Source organism: Rissa tridactyla, chromosome 3, assembly GCF_028500815.1.
Source record: "Rissa tridactyla isolate bRisTri1 chromosome 3, bRisTri1.patW.cur.20221130, whole genome shotgun sequence".
NCBI lineage: Eukaryota > Metazoa > Chordata > Aves > Charadriiformes > Laridae > Rissa > Rissa tridactyla.
Window position 1 is genome coordinate 95,319,653 of NC_071468.1, and position 23,826 is coordinate 95,343,478.

At 36.7% G+C, this 23,826-nt stretch overlaps 1 protein-coding gene across 7 annotated transcripts in view; it reads right to left on the reverse strand.

Moving 5' to 3' along the window:
• The window catches only part of ADGRB3 (adhesion G protein-coupled receptor B3), a 466,080-nt gene that overhangs the window by 249,580 nt on the left and 192,674 nt on the right, over nt 1-23,826 (reverse strand). For all 7 annotated transcript variants that reach the window (XM_054196749.1, XM_054196748.1, XM_054196745.1 and 4 more), the window contains 5 exons: nt 19,623-19,787; nt 15,946-16,110; nt 14,906-15,070; nt 7,196-7,297; nt 6,535-6,641 (listed from right to left, as the gene is read on the reverse strand). In XM_054196749.1, coding sequence (XP_054052724.1) covers nt 6,535-6,641; nt 7,196-7,297; nt 14,906-15,070; nt 15,946-16,110; nt 19,623-19,787 — 704 coding nt within the window. The remainder of the gene's footprint in view (nt 1-6,534; nt 6,642-7,195; nt 7,298-14,905; nt 15,071-15,945; nt 16,111-19,622; nt 19,788-23,826) is intronic.

Here is a 23,826-nt window from a genome sequence, read left to right on the forward strand (position 1 = left end):
GCATGATGTCTGATCTACTTATAAAATTTCAGATATGCAGAATAATACTTTGGAACATTTTGGAGATATCTTTCTTTTATGAAAACGTATCTTGGAAAATACTAGTCCAAATAAACATTTTTAGGTAAAATAATTAGGCAGACCATTTTCTGCTTCCAGATCAAAAGAAGAAAATAAACAATAAGGAGAATACTTCATAATATTATATAGTTTAAGTTTGGGTCATTATATCATCATCTAGTCTGCCTTTCCACATATAACAGTCCATTAAGCTACCAACAGATACTCTTTAAAGAGATTAAAATATGCTAGTTAGACCAAAGGAGTTCAGTTTTCAGAAAATGAAACTATTTGCCAAAGCTAGAAAGAGAGAATAAGCTTTAACAAGGTCCATAACTTCTGCTGTAGCACTAATTGATTTGGTAGTATTGTCCAAAAACCCCAAACATGTCTATCCCACAGAGGAGAAAACACCTCCACATTATGAGAATATAATCTGGAATTATAGAAAGCAGGGAAATTCCTCCCTATTAACTGAAATCTGGTGATAAGTATGTGACCAAGAACTATCCAGAAGGAACTGAAGAAAGGATATCCCCTACCACTAGATCTTAATCAACCATATGACTTTACTTCATCTCCATCCACAATAAAAAAGATACTTGGGCAGACTTTCTTTGCTGTAATCTGTTCTTTATCAAGAACAATTTTAACAAATTGTGCATCATTGGGCAAAATATTCCTTCTTAGCTGCAAAGATGACTGGTGACAGTCCTGAAACACCACACTTGACTACGAGCATGTTCTTAATGCAATGCTGCAGGTACTGCAAACACACTAGGGCAATACAAGAAATCCAGAACAAAAACTGATATCTGTGATATTTCTTCTGTTCATCAAGTTATTGCTTGATCCCTGAGGTCATGAATCCAGAAGGCAAAGCACACCTATTAATCGGTTTGCATTTTCCACTTATAGTGCTTTAGTAAGAATAATCCTAATGGGGTTCTTTAAGTATTGTTATTAGAGCTAACCAAATAATTTCCCAAGGGTTTATTTCATTATTTTGGCGGTTTTGTCCCTTAATTTGTTCAGTGAATAATTTTTCATATTAGTCATCCAGATGTATAAGCTGGTCAAACAGTATTTGTTGAAATCATTTGATGACTGATTTGTACCAAATGTCGGATAAATTATTCATGACTAATGGGTTCCATTATTCAAAGAGATCTAATTATCAACCCTAGTTTTAAAAGGGACCTGTATTCCATAGTGTACAAGTTAAAATAAACTAACGAAAGTACAGACTGTACATTAGTGGCATAGCTGAAGTGCATCATCCTCTTAACTGCTTTTACTCAAGCTCCTACACATGAATCCTGTAGGGCACTGTGCCCTCAAAAGAGGCAAGCTGACTGCCAATCTCCACTCCACAAGCCAAACCATTCCCCTTTACTGTTTCATCATGTTCCAGAGTGTAGTCTCTTCAGAGGCCCTGTAGTTATTATATTTTTACGATGACAGATATTTTCTGTGCTGTCATATGGAGAGGTATGAACATTAAGGAGGAACAGTGGCTAGGCACTAATTCAGAAGATAAATTCAGAGATAAATTTCCTGCTTAATTGGTCTCCCTCAGTTCCCCGTCAACAAAAAATGGCGATGTAGTAGAGCCTGATCTCCAGCGTATGTTGAGGAGATATATTAATGAAAGATTGTGAATTACTCTGAAACTGCTGTAATAGAATATTAAGTACAATACTGATATATGTATCAAAAAGTGGTTCTTGTATCTAGACAATTACATTTAACCAGTGGAAAACCCTGCTTTCTTCCGAGGTGCCAGTGCCCTGCATCTGAAGTGACAGTACATGCCTGTCCTGAGTAGAGACAGTAATTCTGTCTGTCAAATTCTGCAAGTAGCTGGAAAAAGAGCTAAATTAATCATGATGCTGGGGGTTATGAGCAAAGTATATTATCTTTAGCATTAAGAGTGTATTTTTAACTTTACTGACTCTTCACCTTTTGGAAATAGACTTCCAAATTGATTTAGAGACGAAAAGACAGTGCCATTTTAGCATGATTTACATAGCTACCATATTGGTCTCCATATAAGTCTTGAGTCAAGCTGAAGAACATGCAGCACTAGCTAGGTTTCTGTTACTTCAATACTGCCTATTAAGGATTGAAATTTTTCCCATGTCACTTCCATGATTCACAGGAAAACATAAGGCAATGTGCCTTGTGTTTGTGCATAAGGCAATGAACCTACTGTAGCTACAAATAGTAAAGAAATGGTCTTCAGGGGTCAATCACCTGTGGTTATGTGATAAAATTCTGCACTATATATAGCATAGAATTCTGGCTTAACATGGACATCTGCTGAAAACCTGTGTTAACATTTGTAGGAAAAGATCATCTTTAGGAAGAAAGTAAAAATCATACTGATATTAGAGTGGATTTCTATGAATTAGCTTTTCAGGATTTCTCCCTTGTGTGAATTTCCAATTTTCTGGAGTCATGAGAGTCACAGAACCACAGAATCACGGAACGGGTGAGATTGGAATGGACCCCTGGAGGTCATCTGGCTCAAACCCCCAGCTCGACAAGGGTCACCTAGAACAGGTTGGCCAGGACCATGTCCAGATGGCTTTTGAATGTCTCCAGGGATGGAGACTCCACAAACTCCCTGGTCAATCTGTGCTAGTGCTTAGTCACTCTCACAGTGGAAAAGTGTTTCCTGATGTTCAGACAGGACATCCTGTGTTTCAGTTTGGGCCCATTGCCTCCGGTCCTGTCACTGGGCACCACTGAAAAGAGCCTGGCTCTGTTTTCCTTGTACTCTTGCTTCTGGTACTTATGTACATTGATAAGATCCCCTCTTAGCGTTCTCTTGTCTAGTCTGAACAGCTTCAGCACTCTCAGCCTTTCCTCACAGGAGAGATGCTCCAGTCTTTTAATCATCTTAGCGGCCCTTTGCTGGACTTGGTCCAGTAACACCATATCCCTCTTGCACTAGGGAGTCCAGAATTGGACACAGTACTCCAGGTGTGGCCTCACTGCTGGACACATGCAGCCCTGACTTTCTCTGCTCACAGTCCAAGCTACCCAAATGCAAGGTGTTTTTACTATATAAACAGGTAAATAAAATAGCCATGGGAATATTGTCTAGCCCCGAGGCCAATGAGCACAGACAGCTTGTATCCCTCAAGCTAAAACTCTCTTTCCCTCCTCTGTCACAGAAAACAATGGTTTTATTGCCTGCTGTGAATGGTCTCTCTGCCATGCTATCCTCTAAAGGGTGCTAGACATCATTTGGGAGTGTGCTCATCGTCATGGTCTTAAATCATGTCAGGGACTATGACATGATTTACACTTAGACAGTGTAGATGATTGCAAGGACAGTGTTTAAGCTTGGACAGTCAGCCTGTTTAGTTTATTTACTAGTATAACTGTAAGCTTCCAGTCCAGAATTTGTATAGCCAGGTTAGCAGGATCTGTGGACAAGGCAGTGTTCTCTGGCTCCCAGCATATGAAATGCTTTTGTTTAGAGAGTATTTGCTTGGGGACAGCACCATGTGAATTCAACTACATGCCTTCTGGGCTTGTTCTGGACCATATGTGTCTAGTTTGGAGGGCAAAGGGACAGGGACCTGTCTGTATTCCTTTAAGTAGGCATGCTTTAATGTATTAAGTATTGTATGTATATCAACTGCTTTAAATCAACTTCAGAAATATCATTTTTGAAGACTTTACACCTACTTTTGTTTTGTGGATTTCAGGCAAGAAATGAAAGGGATTCAGCTCAGACTCTGATTTTACAGGAACATTCACAGAACTGAGTGACACCCCTCACTACTCCTGGTCTGAGTTGGTAAAATAACGTTATTGGCAAGTTAAGCACACTAAGGCATCTCATAAATGCTTTCATAAGCACACATATTTATTATAGCAACACCGTCTGTCAGCAGCTTCCTTATAAAGCCCTATTTGCAGAGATTTATAGAGCTGACATATGTATCGTGGGGCGGACAAGCCTACATTTGCAGGGCGATGACCTTATAGGTCTTTACCTCTATTTTCTACGATTCTTTAAATATGCTGTGTTGTTCACTTTGAGAAGCAGTAAGATGTAAGACAAGCTCATTTTCTTTGTGAACAGCTCCCAGGTGTAAAAGAAATCCACTTTTCTCCTTTAATTTGTATGCATATAAACTAGACTGAAATTTTGTACAGCAGTAAGATGATGTTTAGATGCCTGTGTAATTTTAAAGAAGCTTTAGCTATTTTTAAATGTTCTTTGGCAAAAGATTATTTCACAGTGTGGTCTAATCGTATTTGATATTTTGAAAAAGGAAATGTAGAAGAATAGACAAATGTGATCTGGGTTAGAAATGCCTCATTTTGTCCAACAATGACCTCTTCCTGCCAGGCAGACTAGCAGCTTTACAAAAAATATCAGTGCCTCACCAAAAGTTAGCCAGGTAAGTCAAACCATCGAATAACATGAAAGAGCATTTCCCACTGTTTGAGTTGCTTATGAATGACTTTTAGCAATAACATAAAAAGAAAAGGCTGAATATCACTAAAGAATCAGTGGCATGAGGATCAATGCTATGAGTAAATGGTGATATGAAATGTAAAAAGGTAAGAGCAGAGGAACAAAATAAAGGAATGGTCTTCTGTTCAGGCAAGTGAAGATGAATAAATCCTTTAAAACATTTCAAAATCCTTTATATTTCATAAGTTTGTAAATTTAAATGCAAAAATAGCAAGTAAAAGAGAAGTAATTTGCTTTACTTTGAAATATCTCAATGTTTTTAATGACAAAATGTGAATTTTTTTGTTCTGCAATATGACATTATTAATAATCAAAACCAAAATACAGATTCTAAGCAAATTAAATACAAATGTATAGCTCTCCATGCCCATAAAGTACATTTAGACATACTATATGCAGCTCTTGCAAAAAAATGAAATATCTAAAATATAAAATGCAAAAGAGTCACAGCCAACTTATGTTGTTTTTTTCCAGCATGAACACTAAAGGAATAGAGCAACATGCAGACAGATATATAAAATAGGGATGTTTCTCTGTAGCGGAGAAAATTGCTTTGACAATTTACTCTGTGTTATTTTAAAAATAATGCTTGCTTTGGCATACCCTGAAACTGAATCCCAGGCCTCAATTAAGTTGGAATCTAATGAAACAGAAATGCAGCTCAAAGGAATTCATCAAAATCTCTTCTAAATGGGAAGCTAGATTTGAGGAATGACAGCCAGGCTACCACTTTTCAAGATACCAAAGATTTTTAAACGTGCTACAGAAGTGCTGCACTTGGTTGAGGGGTTGGTAAGTTACGAAGCCCACAGCTGTATTAATGCCCCTCTGCTGAATGACTAATGGAGCAGTGGCCTTCAGAAACGGATGCAGAGTAACAAAATTGTCCCCCTCCTTCTTCACTGACCTTGGCATCTGTGGAGTTGCTTCTCTTATATATATATATTCTCACTCCTCTCTCTGGCTGCAATAGCACAGTTGCTTTTATTTTTCCCCCTTCTTAAATATGTCATCACAGAGGTGCTACCACTGTTGCTGACTGGCTCAGCCTTTGCCAGAGGTGGGTCTCTCTTGGAGCCGCCTGGCATTGGCTCTGTTGGATATGGGGGAAGCTTCCAGCAGCTGCTCAGAGAAGCCACCCCTGTATTCCCCTCACTACCGAAACCTTGCCACGCAAACTCAATACGTGCAGGCAAAAACCATTCCCCGTGTGAATCTTCAAAGGAGCTCTTCCCACAATAGTATTAACCTGGCTGAATGCTTTGGCTATGGAAATAGAATGTAATCAATATACTTAGCATATAGCATGGTAGTGTATTTATAATGCAATATATACAATGTATTACATCTATGCACATAAACATATTTAGGCAGTACATAAACGTATCATGCATATGCTTTGCAAAGAAACTTATTGTTAAGCATACTAAAAATACACCCATAATATTTCTTCATCTAGAGTTACTTTACTTTTTCCAAGACACTGCAATAACTATACCCTATAGTAATTTCCTATTGTTATGTTCAAAGCTGAAATTCTGAATTTCATAGCAAAAAGAAATACCATTTCTGACTTCCTAGTGTGTAATTAAAGAATTTAAAGTATTATAAAATTACTCAGCAAGTCATTCATTCAGTAAATCTAATTTATTCACATCTCATTTTTCTATTAAACCAAAATATGTATCTTACCTCTGACCCCTATAAAAATTTCACACAGTGGACATGAAAAAAAGGAATCCAATTGATTTTTCCATTTCTACAGTAAGACAAAGCTTCTTTCACTCAAACACCACCAATACAAAAAGATCAGAATAATATACATGAATATAAATTATACTTTCTTAGGTCTATTTTCCTCCTGGCATTTCTTATCAGAAATCTGACTTGAGAGTAAATAAGTAAGGTTTTTTTCACAGCAATGATTAGTAATGAATAAACAGAGCAAGTACTAAAGCTGGCTTTGCACCTACTGAATGCTGCAAGTGTCTGTACTCATTTGATATGCATCTAGCAAAGCTTGGATGTTCCCAGAAGGCCACTCCATGAACACTGAGAGAGCAGCGTCTGCTAGTGGTGCCTGTAAGTCACAAAGAAGACAGAAAATATTTATATAAGTGAGAGCAACTGGAAAGAATGAACCTTATTTAAACTGCGTTCCATGCTATTTTAAAAGCACACACAGAAACAATTTCATGCAATGATCATCAGTATATTGAGAGTAGTATAAGATTCTGAAACACTTTCCAGTGTTCACTCGGTGGGTTTTTACCAGTCTTTTCTAGCTTAAGAAGATTTTTGTGTTTTGCTTCATTTTCATCACTTTGCCCGATAGGTCCTGTCAAATGGATTTCTTCTTAGCTTTTTCTCTCTGTCTATAATGCATATACATGTGTATACATATATATACACCACAGACACATGCATACATGTAAGCTATAAGAGACACAGTATATGTACATGTGTATGCTATATGTATGTATGTGCATATGTAAATATGTTGGGTTTACATAGATATATTCACATATATGCACATATACGTATGTATGCCAGTCTAGTAATGATTATGTCTAGAACACAATGCAAAGATTTCTCCCCTTTTTTATCACCATATATTTCAAGGTAATACTGTACCTGTGGCATTGAGAGGACATCGATTGAATGCCATGTCCCCAGCTGGGGTCCTTTTCCACACCATTGACATCAAATAGTCTTCAGGACATATTTCATAAGGTGCTGCCATTTAGAAATGAGAATATAAATAGAAATATTAATGTAAAACAGATATTTTACATCAGAAAAATAAGTTTTCATTCCTGTCCTAATTTTTCCTGAGATGTATATGTTAACACCATTTCGTTTAATTCAAAGTACACAAATGCAAAAATGCAAAACCTGTAATTTTTATAAAATATCCATCTTTGTGATGGCATTTATTTCATACAGACTGTGTCTTTATTCTCTTCACCAAACAAACACTTTAGTTTGTAGCTGCAATGTTAATAGGTTTGAATCTTTTCTTGTTGCTCTATTTTAATCAATAACATTAAGCATCTATCAGATGATGATACTTAAAATGTTATAAGCTGTGATGCTTATCTTACACTAAAATTTTTAAATATTTTTCTAAAACTTAAAATGTATGTGAAAGAATCAGTTCTGAAACCACAGTTGAAACATTAAATGTGCTAAAGGTATCAAATGAGAGCTGTATATTCTGAAAACCCAAAAGCAGGTTATTTCTTTGAAATGTGTTTCAGTACAAGTTGGGAATTAAGCAAGTATAGTCAATAATGTGGGACTGAGTGGCTATAAAACAAAATGGCCTTTTTAGTGATTATTGCAATACCATTTAAAGGGAAAAAATATTTTCACAATTCTGTGGAAACAACTGCATGGGGAAAAAGAAGCTTCTGCAAATGCTTTGTGTTTTATTTTCACATGGTCAAGACTTACAGATTCCTTTCATTCTTTGTATTTTTTATTGTAGATTTCCAGTTTATGATTTTTGAGTAAATTAGATTAACAAAACAAACATCTGTCTGAAGTCATCTTAAAACTTAAAGCTTTGACAAATGCTAGTTACTGAAATAAAAAATCCAAATTCAGCAGAGAAAAGCTATGAGTTGTTTAAAAGTTATATGCATTTCATGAAAATTGTAACCCTGCTATATTACAGAAAAGCGGTTACAAACAAGAAAAATGAAAAGAGAAAGGAAATTCTGTCACCACAGCAGATGGGGTGACAAGGCAGAAAGCAATTCAATGATTCACCCGTGGTTGCACAGGAAATCTCTAGTAGAGGCAGGAACAGACTACAGATTTTTGCCTGTCCCATTGCCTAACCTATAAAACTGTCCTCTTTTGTACTTCTGCTGATGGAAGTCTGCGGTGAGCAAAGGAACTGAGCAGACTTTTGCACAAAGCTGTACCCTCTCTTTATGGGGGACAAAGAATACCTTGCAGGTGGCACAGTAATGCTAATATGAATCATGGTCGGGCAGAAAAATTGCTTGCTAAATTTGCCTTGCCATCAGCATTCCTGAATCACAAATCAAGACAGTTGGTGCTGCTAAAAAAACAAGAGATCCACTAATGGCAAAACCCAAAAAAGGTTAGTTATATTCATAATCTAGAATATTAACACTGCTTCAGACATGCCCAAAAAGTGAATGCATCAGGACAGTGTTACAATGGGAAAAGACAGATTTTGATAAACATAAGCCATCTGGGGACATAAGCAAATGTGATTACCATCCTATTATGACCTCATAAACAAAAGAAATGTTCTGATTTTGGGAGCATAAATTAACAAAATACAGAGGTAATATAATAAATTACATAAATTTGCTAAAGCTTAGAGCTCTTTGAGAAGTGTATTTGTCATGCAGCTGTGGCCATTTCAAACACTAATCAACATTTTAGGTGCTGATTCTCAGAACTAAAACTGTTATTTCCCTCCAAATACTGAATGTTAAATGTGTGGTTTTTTTCTGAAAATAAAGATATACACGCATATATATGCATACTTATATGCACCATATTTTCTCTTTTATGTTAGTAAGTCATAGGTAATATCAGAGATCTCCCATCTATTTGTAACAGTACTACTTCTGTGCTTTTGAATCACACTTTTCAAAATTCAAAATTACATTTTAACTTTAGCCTACTGACGGAGATACTCTGTGCAGCCACATGTTGTGTTCAAAGTAAAAGGCCCAAGACTCAGAGTTATCAGGAAAGAGGTGTGGGAGCAAATCAGAGTTTGTGAGAGGTATCACTTAGCCCAGGCAAACAAGTTTTCCTGGTCCCTTGATGACTCGGTGCAGTGCACTTATGTGCCTTTCAACGCACTGTACCAGTACCTTGGATCAAGGAATGCTGTGCATAAAAAAACAAACCAGTTCTTCCCAAAGCCAAAATATATCTGGCAGAGCTTACTAATCAGGCATCCACCCACATTAAAGCATCTGTGAGGCTCCAAACCATGTTGCCCATGGAGACATTGCAGTCACGCTGGAGTGGTATTATGTCAGAATTAAAAAGCCTCACTGGACCTGCTGGCTCTGCTCAGGACCAGTTCAAGTATTTCTGTAACTATGGCACAATTAATTCACAACATACCCACAGATATATGTGAGTTAGCTCTACAGAATCATAGAGAATTGCTAAAATTTAGAAGCAAACGGCAAATACTGAGGTAGATTTGCTAAAATTGGCAAATAAAAAGCATATATCTCTTTCACTGACGATGTGATTCAGCAAGAGCTTCCCACACAGAGCATGTGCTCAAATTTACCATGTTATACCCCCGTAATGACAGGCCTGAATTCATCCTACCTAAGCACAAACACTCAACAAAGTCAGTGGTCTAGAAGCACAGTCTCCCTCTGACGTTACTGGAGAGAGGACATGCATCTCCAAGAGGCAGTCAAGCCACCTAAGATCTGAGGAAGCTGTGTGCAACACACAGCCAAAGCAAGAGACATGCACAGCCTCGCAGAGTTTATGATCTACCAGGGCAGCTAACAAATATGGAAACGGGTAATGAAAGGGTGAAGCAAGTTAGCCAATGGCACACAGTACCTCACAAATGGAGCTAGAACTACAGTTCCTCTCTTGAATCCTAATTCAATGCCACAGGCAAAATTATCTTAAACAAAGGCAGTAGAAAAAAGCTTTTGAACATCTTGTAGAATAGTATTGTAATCAGAGAGAAAACAAAACCCACAAGTTTAATTTTATTATTTAGTTGTTGACAATTATTTGAATCTTCACCCTTCTCATATTCTATCTTATGTAGCTAGTATTGCCTCTGAAGAAAACTTCTACCTTCAGTAGGAAATCATTAGCTAGTCTTTGGCAGCAGTTGGTCTCTGTTATCTTTTTGTTAACAAACAGGGTGGTCTGTCATTGTTTTCAGTAATATTTTGGTCAATACAATTCCTATATTATGTTTTCTACCAGTGACAAGAAGTTTATGAGAAAAATATTGAGGATCTGTTGTGTCTAAAATCTGGGTAAAGCACTGGAACATATATAAAATTTCTGGTGACAGCCAACATGGTTTCACTAAGGGCAAATAGTGCCAGGCAAATAATGCCTCACAAATTTGGTGGCTTTCTACAAAGGCGTTGGTGGATAAGACATCATCTACCTGGACTTGTGCAAAGCATTTGACACTGTCCTGCATGACATCCTTGTCTCTAAATCGGAGAGATGTGGATTTGATGGATGGACCACTCAGTGGATAAGGAACTGGATGGATGGATGGATGGTCGCACTCAAAGAGTTGTGGTCAACGGCTTGATGTCTAAGTGGAGACCAGTGATGAGTGGCATTCCTTAGGGGTCAGTACTGGGACTGGTTCTGTTTATCTTTGCCAGTGACAAGGACGGTGGGACTGAGTGCACCTTCAGCAAGTTTGCCAATGACAACAAGCTGTGTGGTGTGATCGATGCACTGGAGGGAAGGGATGCCATCCAGAGGGACCTTGACAAGTGCAAACCTCATGAAGTTCAACAAGTCCAAGTGCAAGGTTCTGCATGTGGTTTGGGGCAATCCCAAACACAGATACAGGCTGGGCAGAGAATGGATTGAGTGCAGCCCCACAAGAAAGAGTTGCGGGGGTTAGTTGATGAGAAGCTCTACGTGAGCCAGCCAATGTGTGTTTGCAGCCCAGAAAGCCAACCACACCCTGGGCTGCATCAAAAGAAGCATGGCCAGCAGGTCAAGGGAGGTGATTTACCCCCTCAGCTCTGTTCAGCTCTGTGTTCAGCTCTGGAGCCCCCAACATAAGAAAGATATGGACCTGTTGGAAAAAGTCCAGAGGAGGGCCACAAAGATGATCAGGGGCCTGGAGCACCTCTCCTACGAAGACCAGCTGAGAGAGTTGTCTCAGAGTTTCTCCCAGTTGTTCAGCCTGAAGAAAAGAAAGCTCCAGGAAGACCTTATAGCAGCCTTCCAGTACCTAAAGGGGGACTACAGGAAAGATGGGAAGGGACTCTTTTCAGGGAGTGTATCAATAGGACAAGGGGTAATGGTTTTAAACTGAAAGAGGGTAGATTTAGATTAGATATTGGGAAGAAATTCTTTACTGGGAGGGTGGTGAGACACTGGAACAGGTTGCCCAGAGAAGCTGTGGATGTCCCATCCCTAGAAGTGTTCAAGGCCAGGCTGGATGGAACTTTGGGTAACCTAGTCTAGTGGGAGGTGTCCCTGCACAAGGCAGGGGGGTTGGAACTAGATGATCTTTAAGGTTCCTTCCAACTCTAACCATTCTATGATTCTACTGTATGAATTATTATAGAATTAATTATTACAGAATTAAGTATTTCTGGAAACCAATATTATATTATTGGAACCTAAGTTCTTAAAACTGTCATAAGAACATGGTCCTACTTTTATAAAAATAAATTTACAGAAGACTTCTCTCCTGAATAATACTCTACTTTGTTCTCAGTTCCCACATCTCTTAGTTCTTACTGACACATTTGATGGGACTTACCTTATTTCTGTTACACATTTCTCTCAAAGTTTCTGATCAGCTTGCCATGAAACTCCTTATCAGACAAGGGCTGCAATTTCTTTTGTTACCTAGCTGTCTCCTTTATTCCTATGGGACAGACCTATTGTTCATTCATCCTGTATAAGTTTTCTGCAATGATTCCCGCGTGACTAACTGCTTAGCAAATCTAGAAGGTTTTTTACTTTCTCTGATTTTTTTCCAATTTTCTGAAGTTATCCTTCACAAAAGGATGCTTTGAATGCAGAGTATTAAATCCCTAACACTGCTGACCTACTAGGAGTGAAATCTAACTTTAGGCATTTGGAATACAACAAAGGAGCAATGACTGAAGGCGAAGTCTCTTCAGATCTTTCTTTTTCGTTCCAAGAATATTACACAATGGAAGGAAACAACCGCAGTTTTAAAATTTCTAATTGTGAATAGAAATAAATAACAAAGAAAGATATGCAAAATTTGTCCAGAAACTAATCTTTTTGATAAACCAACTTTCAGATAATAATTATGAGCCTGCCTTTTAAAGTGCTGCTTATATTCAGCTTCCAGGAGTATCTGACATCATTCAGTCCCTGCCTGAACAATTTGAAGAGAATCACCGATCGACTACGAAGAAAATCTTGTATAATATTTACATAATGCAGAACTCAAACTACGAAGTCCAGTCAAGATTTTCAGTCAGACAAGTGAACAGTTCTGTTTGCAAAGTATCTTTTTAACAGCAACGAGAGTGATAGAAACACGCTTCATTCTCCTTTTGTTTCCACTTTCTGTAAGTCTACAGAAGTCTGGGTCATACAAATAGGTGCAGATTCATCCACTTTACAAATATGTTATGCAGATCTACAGAGCTGAAGATCAGGTCTTGCACTAATGGCAAAGCAATGCTCATATAAGAAAAAAAATAACATTTTAGTCTCTAATGTTTCTCAATGACTTAAACAGAAAAAGAAAGCAAAAATAGCTTTTCTGAACTATTTTAGGGCTATGGAAGAAAAGCATGCAAATCATGAAATTTGCTTATACTTTGAATGATATCTCTGTATAGTACTTTTCAATTTTGCTTGGTGTTTATAAATTGTAAATCCATATACCACAGTATAAAATTTTGGTAAATTATCCACTGTCTACATTTAAATCTGAGATATTTTAGTAAATGTCAGTCTAGAAACAGATAACTTAAATCTGTTATTCATGTATAATCTTCTGCACAAGTATAGCTTCTTAAAAGGAGCTTTATGTTATGGTTTCTATAAGCATACTGATTCTAATTTGGAATTAATCAAGTAAATAAATAAACTTACTGAATGGAAAATAAAGCTCTGTGTGCATTTGACTTGTAAATACATCTGTAAAATATTTTATTAACAGCAGGTGGCAACCTTTGAAAATTGGACTGCAGCAGCATGGTTTTACTTTTAAATATATAAATGCAAATTATTTCAAGAATAGTTTTATAAGCAGACTCTGGTTGATCTGAATGTCTGCTTATTGAGAAGATTCACATTAACCTTCTCTTAGTGCTGTGCATTTATAGATGAAGCGTGCATTAACTATGGAAATTATAATTTGTTTAGGAATCCAATACAAATACTGTTTTATACTGCTTTTTAGATAATGAATGTTTTATTAAAATTAAAGAGATCATTTAAGAAGTTAAATTTACTTAACTTCCCCAGTATAGTATTATAATTTTATAACTACAAATAGTCCTTTTGTTGTTCTTCAGATGCAATGAGACTAATTGTTCTACTGTACTGCAAATACCTTGAAAGCTGTTTTTTGATGGCTGTCAAGGGATAAACATGCTGCCTATGAAAATGTGGGCGTGATAACATAAAATTCACATCTGATATATTTCCCATTTCCTGAACCAAAGCATGCCTGCCATTTAAGTTCTTTCTCTGACTAGCAGAGAACATAGCCATCGAAATGTCCAGAAGTCAGAGAGATTGCTAGATTGATTTTTGCTGCTTCCTGGCTTGCAGCTCAGAACACATAATTTCCCAAGTGAATGCCTAGGACATCCTACATTACTTACACCTTATTTTATTATCTTACACCTATCCAAGAATGCATTCTTTTACTTTAGGACAATGTGTCTTTACAGATAAATATGATCAGATTCACCAGCTGCTCTTTTTTATTCATCACTTTTGAAGAAGCTCAAAAGTACACTTTTATCAGCTTTCAGTGGGAAAGACTTAAATTTTTTGGGAGGGTAAAGTAAAAAGTGCTGCAAAGAAATATATTTAATCATTCTATTAAAACAGGAAAGACATGCCTTTTTGATTTTAAATTACTTCCCTTTTTATAAAATGTTGCTCATTTATTCATTCATTCTATACAGTACAGTAAGGTTCACTTTTTCCTTTTATCTTTACTGCACTGAAATTTACCCCAAATGTATTACAAAAATGTCTCTTGTACACTGGATAAAAGGAATTCCGTGATTTACAAAACCAGCCCTGATATTGTGAGACACAGTGCATTCAGAGAGAGTTTCTGTAGCAAATAATCACAGCTCCAAATAATATAGGCATATCTAGGCAATTAATTTTCTGATAACATTCTATACTGTTGTATTTTGATTTATTTAAAACATGATGCATTGCTCCTATATCCAACAAGGCTAGTTTACACCTAGCTACATAAACACAAGTCTACTGAGAAAAACAGTAGTGACTTGTCTAAAGCAAGGTCAGATATGGCTATTTATGGCTATTGCTCTATGGACATCGATTTTGTCTCTCCTAAAGATGACCATTAAAGTAAGCCATACTGTAGAGTAGATAATAACAGTGATTATATTTGCATCTCACCGGGACACCTCTGCTCACTGCACCGTCTAACTTCCTCTCCAGTTCCTTCACACTGTTGTCCAGTCACGGCAGCACCTTGACAGACCCTTATCCTTCTCTCCCAGCCACCATCGCAGGATTTGGAACAGCCACTCCAATGGCCCCACTGGTTCCACTGGCCATTTGCTGTTTGGAAAAATATAGTTACAGTGATGACATAATGAGAGTCATAAAGAAGAATATATAGGTTATTCTTTACTTGGGTAAGAGAAGAAAAAGCTCCCCAGGTATAATTAACAGTGACAGAAGTGGTAGATGTGGCTGCATGGAAGATGGGGAAGTCTTTACTTGGCTCCTAAATGTGGGATTGTTGTCTAAATGACTTGCATCTTGAGATAAAATAAAAAGAATTGGTGCACATTAACTTAGACTGTAAAACAGACATTGTCCCTTTTGTATTTTTTTTTATATAGTTGTATAGTGCTGTTGTATGGTAATGATACCCATTTACAACGTGCATAACTACCCTTTAAAAAACTAAATAAAAACATTTTTGCATGTGATATTTTAGGAGCTTGATTTTTACATGCTCTGACAGTGCAAATGAGGCTTAAAAGTCAGTATAAATGTAATTTACCCAACCTGGAAGGCTGCTTTTATACTGCCAGAGGATCATGAAGTAGTCTCAGCGTAAAAGGGAATCAGTTCACACACTTTCTAGGTTTGTGAGACACTTTATCAAGTTTTTTAGGCCTCAAACATATCTTTCCAAAACTGTTGAATGTCCTTTAAACAGTGATAAAACCGAAAAGCTGATATGCAGCTGATATGCAGTCTTTCCAGATGCATGCTTTAGCTTTTTATCTCCAGGTGTCCCATCACACAAAAAAGAGCAAGGCCCCAGGCCTCCCTCTTGGAGGTGGCTGCTCTGCCCCTTGGCCCCCGGGAGCCTGCCGGCGTTCCCTCAGGTCCCAGCTCCGAGCTACGGGCAGGGTGGTCTCCCGCATCTCTCCTGAGCAGGAGAGGTGGAGCTGCAGCTCCCCGCGCCCGTTGGTACTCACCGGTGCAGTCGGGGTTATAGCACTCCCGGCTCTCGGCCCAGGGCCCTCTGCACTCGGAGCCGCCGTGGGCCGCCGCCGTGCACTGCCGGCTCCGCTGCTGGGTGCCGTTGGAGCAGGTCACCGAGCACTGGCTCCACGAGCTCCACTCCTGCCACTGTCCGTCCACTGCCGCGGCAGGCACAAAAGAGATGGACACAGCAGAGTTAACACCTAAGCCATGTCCTTCTAGGTAAAGGAGGTTTCAACTTGGGCCTCAATGCAGCCCCTTGGACTGGGCCTAGTCCAGAGAGGCTTTACTTCTTATAGCAATCAAACACAGAAACCGCCACTATGAGCTACTTTAAAATAATTTAAAACTGTTTTCCTTCTTCTTCAAGTAAAAAGAGCGTTTCATCTCCTCTGATTACACACTGATAAAACAGAAAATAAAATATGGTTTTGCTCGCATACCATACGGTTTGAAAGGCCTTATTAAAAGCAAGGCCCTATTAAAAAGACTGGTCTTGTCTTTTTAGGCAAAAATGGGGGCCAATCTTGTACCACGTAAACGCTGAGCCTTCCAAAGTGTTTTATTACAGCTGTGGTGACCACTCAGATGGCTCAGTTTATAAGATTATTTGTCCTGACTGTGAAATTAGGTCTCTTTAGTTGAACAGGAAAAGGAAAACAGGAGTTACCATTTTGCCTCACATACAGTCTCTGTTTTCTGTACTTATACTGGTGAATGTACTTTTATCATTCATCCTCCTTGTAAAGGTAAATGATCCCAGTTCTTCAACATTCCTTTGAGATAAAATGTAGGAGGACAGAAGCAGCCTGCCATCCTCCTCAGTCTGCTTCTGTATTTGCATATTGCATAATCTTCTTTCTGAATTTGTCAGGTTGAATTTCTAAACAATATAGATATGATGACCAGTTCTGTATTTAGTATTTTGTATTAGCCCATACATTTGAGTTTAGATTAAAATTCCATTGAGTAAAGGTTTAGAACTGTTATTTTTAATTTTATATCTCAGAAAGCTTCTTGAGGCAAATGAAAATATAAAAAAAAATAATATTTAAAAATATAAAACAATTAAGTTCTCATACAAATGAGAAATTATATGTTCTACAATAGATAACAGGACTAGACAGTATTTTTGAAAATTAATAGCATTATGAAATGTTCTATTACTGATTGTACTAATTCAGAATCCTGTGTTCATAGACTGTAGCAATCATCAGTTCCTCATTGCACCTGCAGTTACCCAATATAAACTCAAAATGTAGGTTGTAATACAGTTTTGATTACTACTCGTCCTTGAAAACCCGGTTTTATAACTACTATTGCCATAAAAGCACCAACACTGAAAATGAGTGGCTTCACTTGGCGCACTTGCCAATCCCTGATTTCAGGATTCTTCTAAAAGAGGGTTGGAATAGCAGCTTCCTAAGTTGATGGTGTTAATAATTACAACAGGAAGCAGAACCTTTTAGTGATTTAACATACTGTGTCTGTATGGGTGCACCACTGTTCAGTGAAATATGGAGGTGAACTATTTTACTGTTGTCTAACAGTAACCACAGAACATGTCTAACAGTTCAAAGATACTACCTGTATCTCTAATGCCCAGCATGTCAGCAACCAGTGAATTAAAGGAAGAGAGTTTTTGAGGCTTCTTCCTAAAGTTCTCTGTCAAATATTCTATGTAATGCCTGATTGTGAACCACTTCTCAATACATATTCCTCTTGAGCTATGAAGCTGCGCCCTGATAATTTATTCAGCAGAAAATAGAAATCTTTCCAAACATGGAAGCTAGTTGCATTCATTAATCATAAAAGCTTTATGTGAAGAGGAAAACATTATGGAAATTACATTTCAATGCACCCTCTTCAGTTTTATTCATTGCTATATAGTATTATTTAGGGTAGGAAAGATCGAATCAATTATTATAGCGTCTTTGGAGAAAACTCATTCCGTGGCTTCTCATATATATTTCATACATCTCCCTTCTTTATCTTTCAGAGCAAATAGCGTATGAGTTTTCTATTTCAGAAATACCGTTAAAAGACTAAAGAATTCAACGTGAAGATTCCCTTATAAAATTGAACATTCAAATCGCAGCAAATCTTAACATTCAGCAAAGATTTAAACTCTTAATTTTAAATGTAACCAGTACATAACTTCCTCTGGTGAAAGTCATTTAGGTACAAATGATGGTTCAAAATCCAGAATTCTCAAATAACTGCTTATTTTGACAGATTAGGTGTAATATCTTTTGTGTTCCTTTGCAATACTGAAGTGAACTGAATGCATTAATTTCTTCACTGCTATTTTTATTTGGCATTTGTCTTGTTGTCAACTCTACTTCATGCTCATATATCATGTTAATTACTTTTGTGTAGGCACATGTAAAATTGCACAGCTGCCAACTTGGCCAAAAATTGGATTAATTCAAAATTGTTGCAGCTGCATTCAACACTAAAACTTTTCCACAAATTTTGTCCTGAAGTTGGAGTATGCTTTGCTGACCAGAAGAAAAGCTCAAGTTTTATAAAAACCTAAGAGATTTACTTTTAAGTCTGTGAAGCACTAAATTCCACTTTTTTCCTTCATCTCTGTTTTCCCATCATCAACCAACGATTTACCAATGAAATGTCCATCAACCCCTTTACAGGAGGAGATCTGTTCACGGAGAATCTATTTGCAGCAGTGTTGTGCACTGTGGATATTAAACCAGCCCACTTCAAGAGCAACCTTCACACTGTCAGACAGAATTCATGAAAGAAATTTCTCACATTACAGCTACCTGAGACCTTTTTAATACATAAGTATTACAATGAGTTCAATAATAATATATATAATCTTTATGGTTATTGAACTCATTGCAATACTTAGGTATTATATACATATACATACACATGTGTATACTTACATATATATGCCCACATATTTAAGATTTTTGTCAAAATTAATCATCACCTATGGACAAAAAATTTTAAAAGAATAGATGATTTTTTTGACTTAGTTTCAGTTTCAGTGAATGGAAGGTTTAACATGAAGCCCACACATCATTTACTTGGTTAGGGGTAGTTTTTTGAAAGTGGTTTAGCAACTAACTTCCAGAAATGAGGCACTTAAAATTCTTACCATAAGGGCTTAACTGGGATTCAAACAATACCCTAGCTTGCGTCAGCCTTTCTTTCTGCACACATGTAAATAATATGCATTTTGAATAAATTAATAGCAATTAAAATTTTATGGTTTCCCAAATATGTTTCTTGTGTGATGAATAAATAATTACAATGACCTTCCAAGCAAACATAATTCAAACAGATACGGAGGACACAAACTGTGTGACCTCTGAATGTCTCCCTTTATGCCACACTTATAAAGGTGCTTGCCTTCTGGTTCTCCAAGACCCATCCTGAATCAAGATTTCCTACACAACATACTGTTCCCTACAGAGAGGGTATCTTGAAGAAGTTAAGAATTGTCTGCTTGTGCAGTATCTTGAACCAAATTACCATCCTGATTATATCTGGTAATCACTACAGTCAGAATTATCAAGATTACCTGGCCTGCTCACTTTGTATAACTTTTTTGTTTTTTCTGTGCAAAGGGCAATAAAAGAAATCACAAACAACCCACATCGAAGACACCGTAACAAAGCAGAGAGTTGCTATATGAGCTCACCAGGGCAGAGTGCAATATTGCAAGGTTTATGTTGTGTTTCAGGTCCATCACATGATCTTCCCCCATACTGGGGAGGTATACATGACCTTGTCCTAGTTCTTTGGCCTCGACCACATGTGAATGAACACAAACTCCAAGGTGACCATTCCTCCCAAACGCCATGTACTGCAACAAACCAAACAGATTTTAACCAGAAACAGACACACAAGTAACAGAAGGATTTCAAAATAAACAATATCAATATTTGAAATGGGAATTATTTTGCCATCTTCAAGAAAATCAGTACATAGGTAATTTTTAGCATTGGCAAATAAATCCTTTATAAAATTTAGTTATTTTCAATTTTAATTTTCTCTACAATATATTTAAATTCAAACGGTTTTCTCTAACCTTTAAACTAATCTCACAACAACCTTTTCTTTCATCCTTTTAAAAAAGATGTCTTCGCTTTTCAAAAATTAGTTATGATAATTTTGTTGCCTGACTTGAGATATCTTTAATAGCCCTGATTTTCAGGAGACTAGTCTTTGTGAAAATCAGGCATATACATTATGTCTCAAGGCAACTCTAAAAACTTGAAGCAATCAAAATTAAGGTTCCTTTTGAAAATGCAGGAATAAACACAATAATTTCTTACTGTGTCACCATCATAAAGTGGGGCTGTTATCTTACAATTGTTTCCCTTGCTTAAATGCCAGTGGAAACAGGGCAGCACGTGTGCTTGATTACCTCCCTCAAAAATTCGAAGACCACATAAACAAAAGAGATTTTCACTATTTCCTTACATAGTCATTGATTTAACATACACAGTAATACATGCATCACTCTGCCTTAAAAAATGTTCACTCAACAAAATTCAAACACCTTCAGAGCACACAATAAATTACAAACACCAATATTTTTATATAAAAGTATTTCATAAAATTAATATAAAGAATCATGGAAGATGCATCTTTCGCTGCCTTAATTTTTTTTCCACTGTAGGAAAAACTAATATACAATAACCATATGAGTTTATATACCGTATGCATTCCTTTTTCAGAAACAATTTGAATTAAATTTTCAGAAAGTTCTCTAATATAGTTAAGTACGTACTGGTAAGATGATTCCATACATGCATTGTCAAAACAGCTCTTTATAAATTGAAAAATACTGCAAACAAGTTTTAGTTATTTTTCTTCTGCGTAAATAAAAGAAGTTGCACAGGTTTAAATTAGGCTGTGTGAGAAGACAAATGTAGTAATGAGACCTGTAGTAATTCTAGGCATCTAAGAAAAAATCCAGAGACTTAATACGCAGACTTAGCATCACATCAGGTATCATATAACTCTGTTTTTGCAACTTGACTCTTTGAAGGGTGTCTGGAGGGTGAAACAGTGTACAACATCTCAGTGTATAATTTGGTAACGGTTCACAACTTTACAGAAGAAATAGATTTTCTGGTTTGTCCTCACTTTTTTTCATCACTGTGAAAGAACTTCTCATGTGTAGGTTTCCTTTGCCTTGAAGGCATGTGTCACCTGCCCAGTTTCTACAAATAAACCCGTTTTTTTTGTAGGGATCAGAACAAGATTTCCTGAGGTAAAATTCAGTTGCCAAGGGTGCGGAAGGAGGTTCAGCTTCCTGGCATATGAGCCCAACATCATCAGTAAGATCAAGGGGAATTCTGCATGTAGGTAAGTTCTAGTGCATTTCATTAAAAGTAAGGAAAATTGTCATTTCAGATGCTATGTTGAGGTAAAGTTAGCTGTGTTGTTAGCTAACTTCTGAGAAATCGTACCTGACAGAAAACGTCAAGCGTTATTTGGGGAAGATTTTAACCCAAGAGATAACAGCTCAATTGATGAAAGGAATTTAGTTGGTCACTTACAAGTGGTCAAAAAGCACAATAATTATTCCACATCCTACACAGCTAGCTTTATTACAATTAACTTATTCTAAATATCACATCAATTTGCATTATATTAACAAAAAAACCAACCCTCAGGAATGTTCCAAATTAATGTTTAAGTGACAGATTTTAGTCTAGTTATTTTAGAAACTTTGATTAACTGTGACATTTTGGTCAAAACCAGAAAACCTAACTCTTCTAAAACTAGTAATTTGATGACTATATCTGCATATAATCCCTTAAATTTCATCTTTTCTCAACAGGTACTATACTTAGACAGCTACTCTGGTCCATCCATATGATCTGAAGATTTTTTTCTCATTGGCAAAATATTAGATTCTGAATCCAGATGTATCTCTAAGACTCCAAATTTTTCATCATATGAGAAACGAATTTGTCAGATCAGATTCCAAACAGCAGTCATTAATAACAATGATATAATTTCATCTTCTGATACCACAATGGTTGATTAAGATGCCCAGATGCAACAAGAACCTCAAAAAGTACAAAACATAGCAAATAAAAAATAATCCAAATTAGAAAAAGATTATTCTGTAAAAAATAATAATTTAGAATGGTCTTGACACTGTAGACACAGGCTGAGGTTTTTCAGGGTACAGATGAGTTTAAGTCTATTGTTTAATTTGGAGTTTTGGTTTCTGTCAAAATGTTATAAATTAGTTGTCTTCATTTAAAAATGACAAAAACATGTGCTGAGGGGCTCTTTAAAGATGCTGTCTTAAGCCAAAAGGTTGTATATCTCTTCTGGTAAAAGCGACTGCATGTTAGTAGCAACATAGAATAATAATTCTCTGGTTTTGGATCTGAACAGAAGCTAAACCAAAATGTTTCACTTCAGGCGGACTCAAACTTACAGCAGCCTCTATGCGTTTGTGGTTTAAAGCAAGCTGTGTTCAAAATCATCTTCCGTGACAAATTCTAGCTCATTAAGTAAAAATTTCGCAGTACTACCTTCTTCTATGTATAGACTTGTATATCTGAAACTAGTAGATAGCTAATAAAGTCAAGGAAAGGCATAACACTAAGAAAACAACCAATGTCAGCAAACAAATATTAAGGAGAATTAATCTGTTCAGTGCATCACAGAATTGTCCAGTATTACATCTTAAGAACATCTTAATCTAAAATTTCTTACCTTTTAATATTTTATTTTCTTATATTTCATTTACATTTTCTTTAATACCATTTTCTAAATTCAAAATACCCTATAACATCTGATGAATTATAGCCAGATGAGCTATGCCAAATTACACCAGATGGAGAGCTGGTCCACAGAGGAGTTAGTGTTTTCTATAACACAGTTTCAGATGCAAGATTCATTATTTGGGACAAAAATATTCAGATTATTGCCAACTTATCTGTCAAAAACATTGCTAGCACAATGAGTTTGGATTACTGCAGACCATCTTTTCCTTCTCTCTACCACTCCGTGAACCTAATCACGTTGAAGTGAACACCCACAGTGTTCACAATATGCAACTGTTGTGAAGTGGGAGGAGGCGTGAGGCCATACTGGCCTTCATCCTACAAGCATATTTGGGGAGATTTTTATGAGGGTTTAAATGCTTTTGATTTGTTCTGCCTTAAATTGAACAGATATCGGAAAGCTATTATGGCCTTTGACGTTTCATTGTAAGTGGTATCAGTTTAATATGGATGAATAACTGCATCTAAGCAGATGTTACATTAAAGGAATTTTTAAAATGAAATTATAGGGTTTGTACGCAGAGATTTAAACTCACTTACATGCTATAGTTTCCTTAAGTATAGCTTAAATTGTCCATTCAAAAATCTTTCTTAAATTCTCAATACATAAACTCAGCAAACTTTCTGACACCTGCCCTCTAACCTTCACATTGAAGTCATATATCTACTCTACTTCTGCCCTGTCTCTTTCTAATTATAAACTTAAGTTTTCCTTACTCTTGCTTCTTCCTCTGAAGAAAAGGCCTGAACTTCCAGAGCATAGCTTACTAACAACAAAGCTACAGGAATGAAAAATGATAGTGCTAATTTCTCTGTAATGATTTTGCTAGTGTACTGTGCAGGCACAGAATATATCAAAATGTGCAACGTTTCAGCAATATAGCTAAACTTCACTGGCATGAGCCCTGAGAAAAAAAGGGAGATGAGTAAAGCAGTCTTAGCATATCACACCAGCCAAAATATAGCTTTTGATCATACAAATGTTTGAAATGATTTGAAATGTTTTGCTTTACACTTGAGCTTGAAAATGCTGAGCTTCAGCTAAATGTTGTGGTAAAAGCTGTTGAAGGCAATGGGGAAGAACAA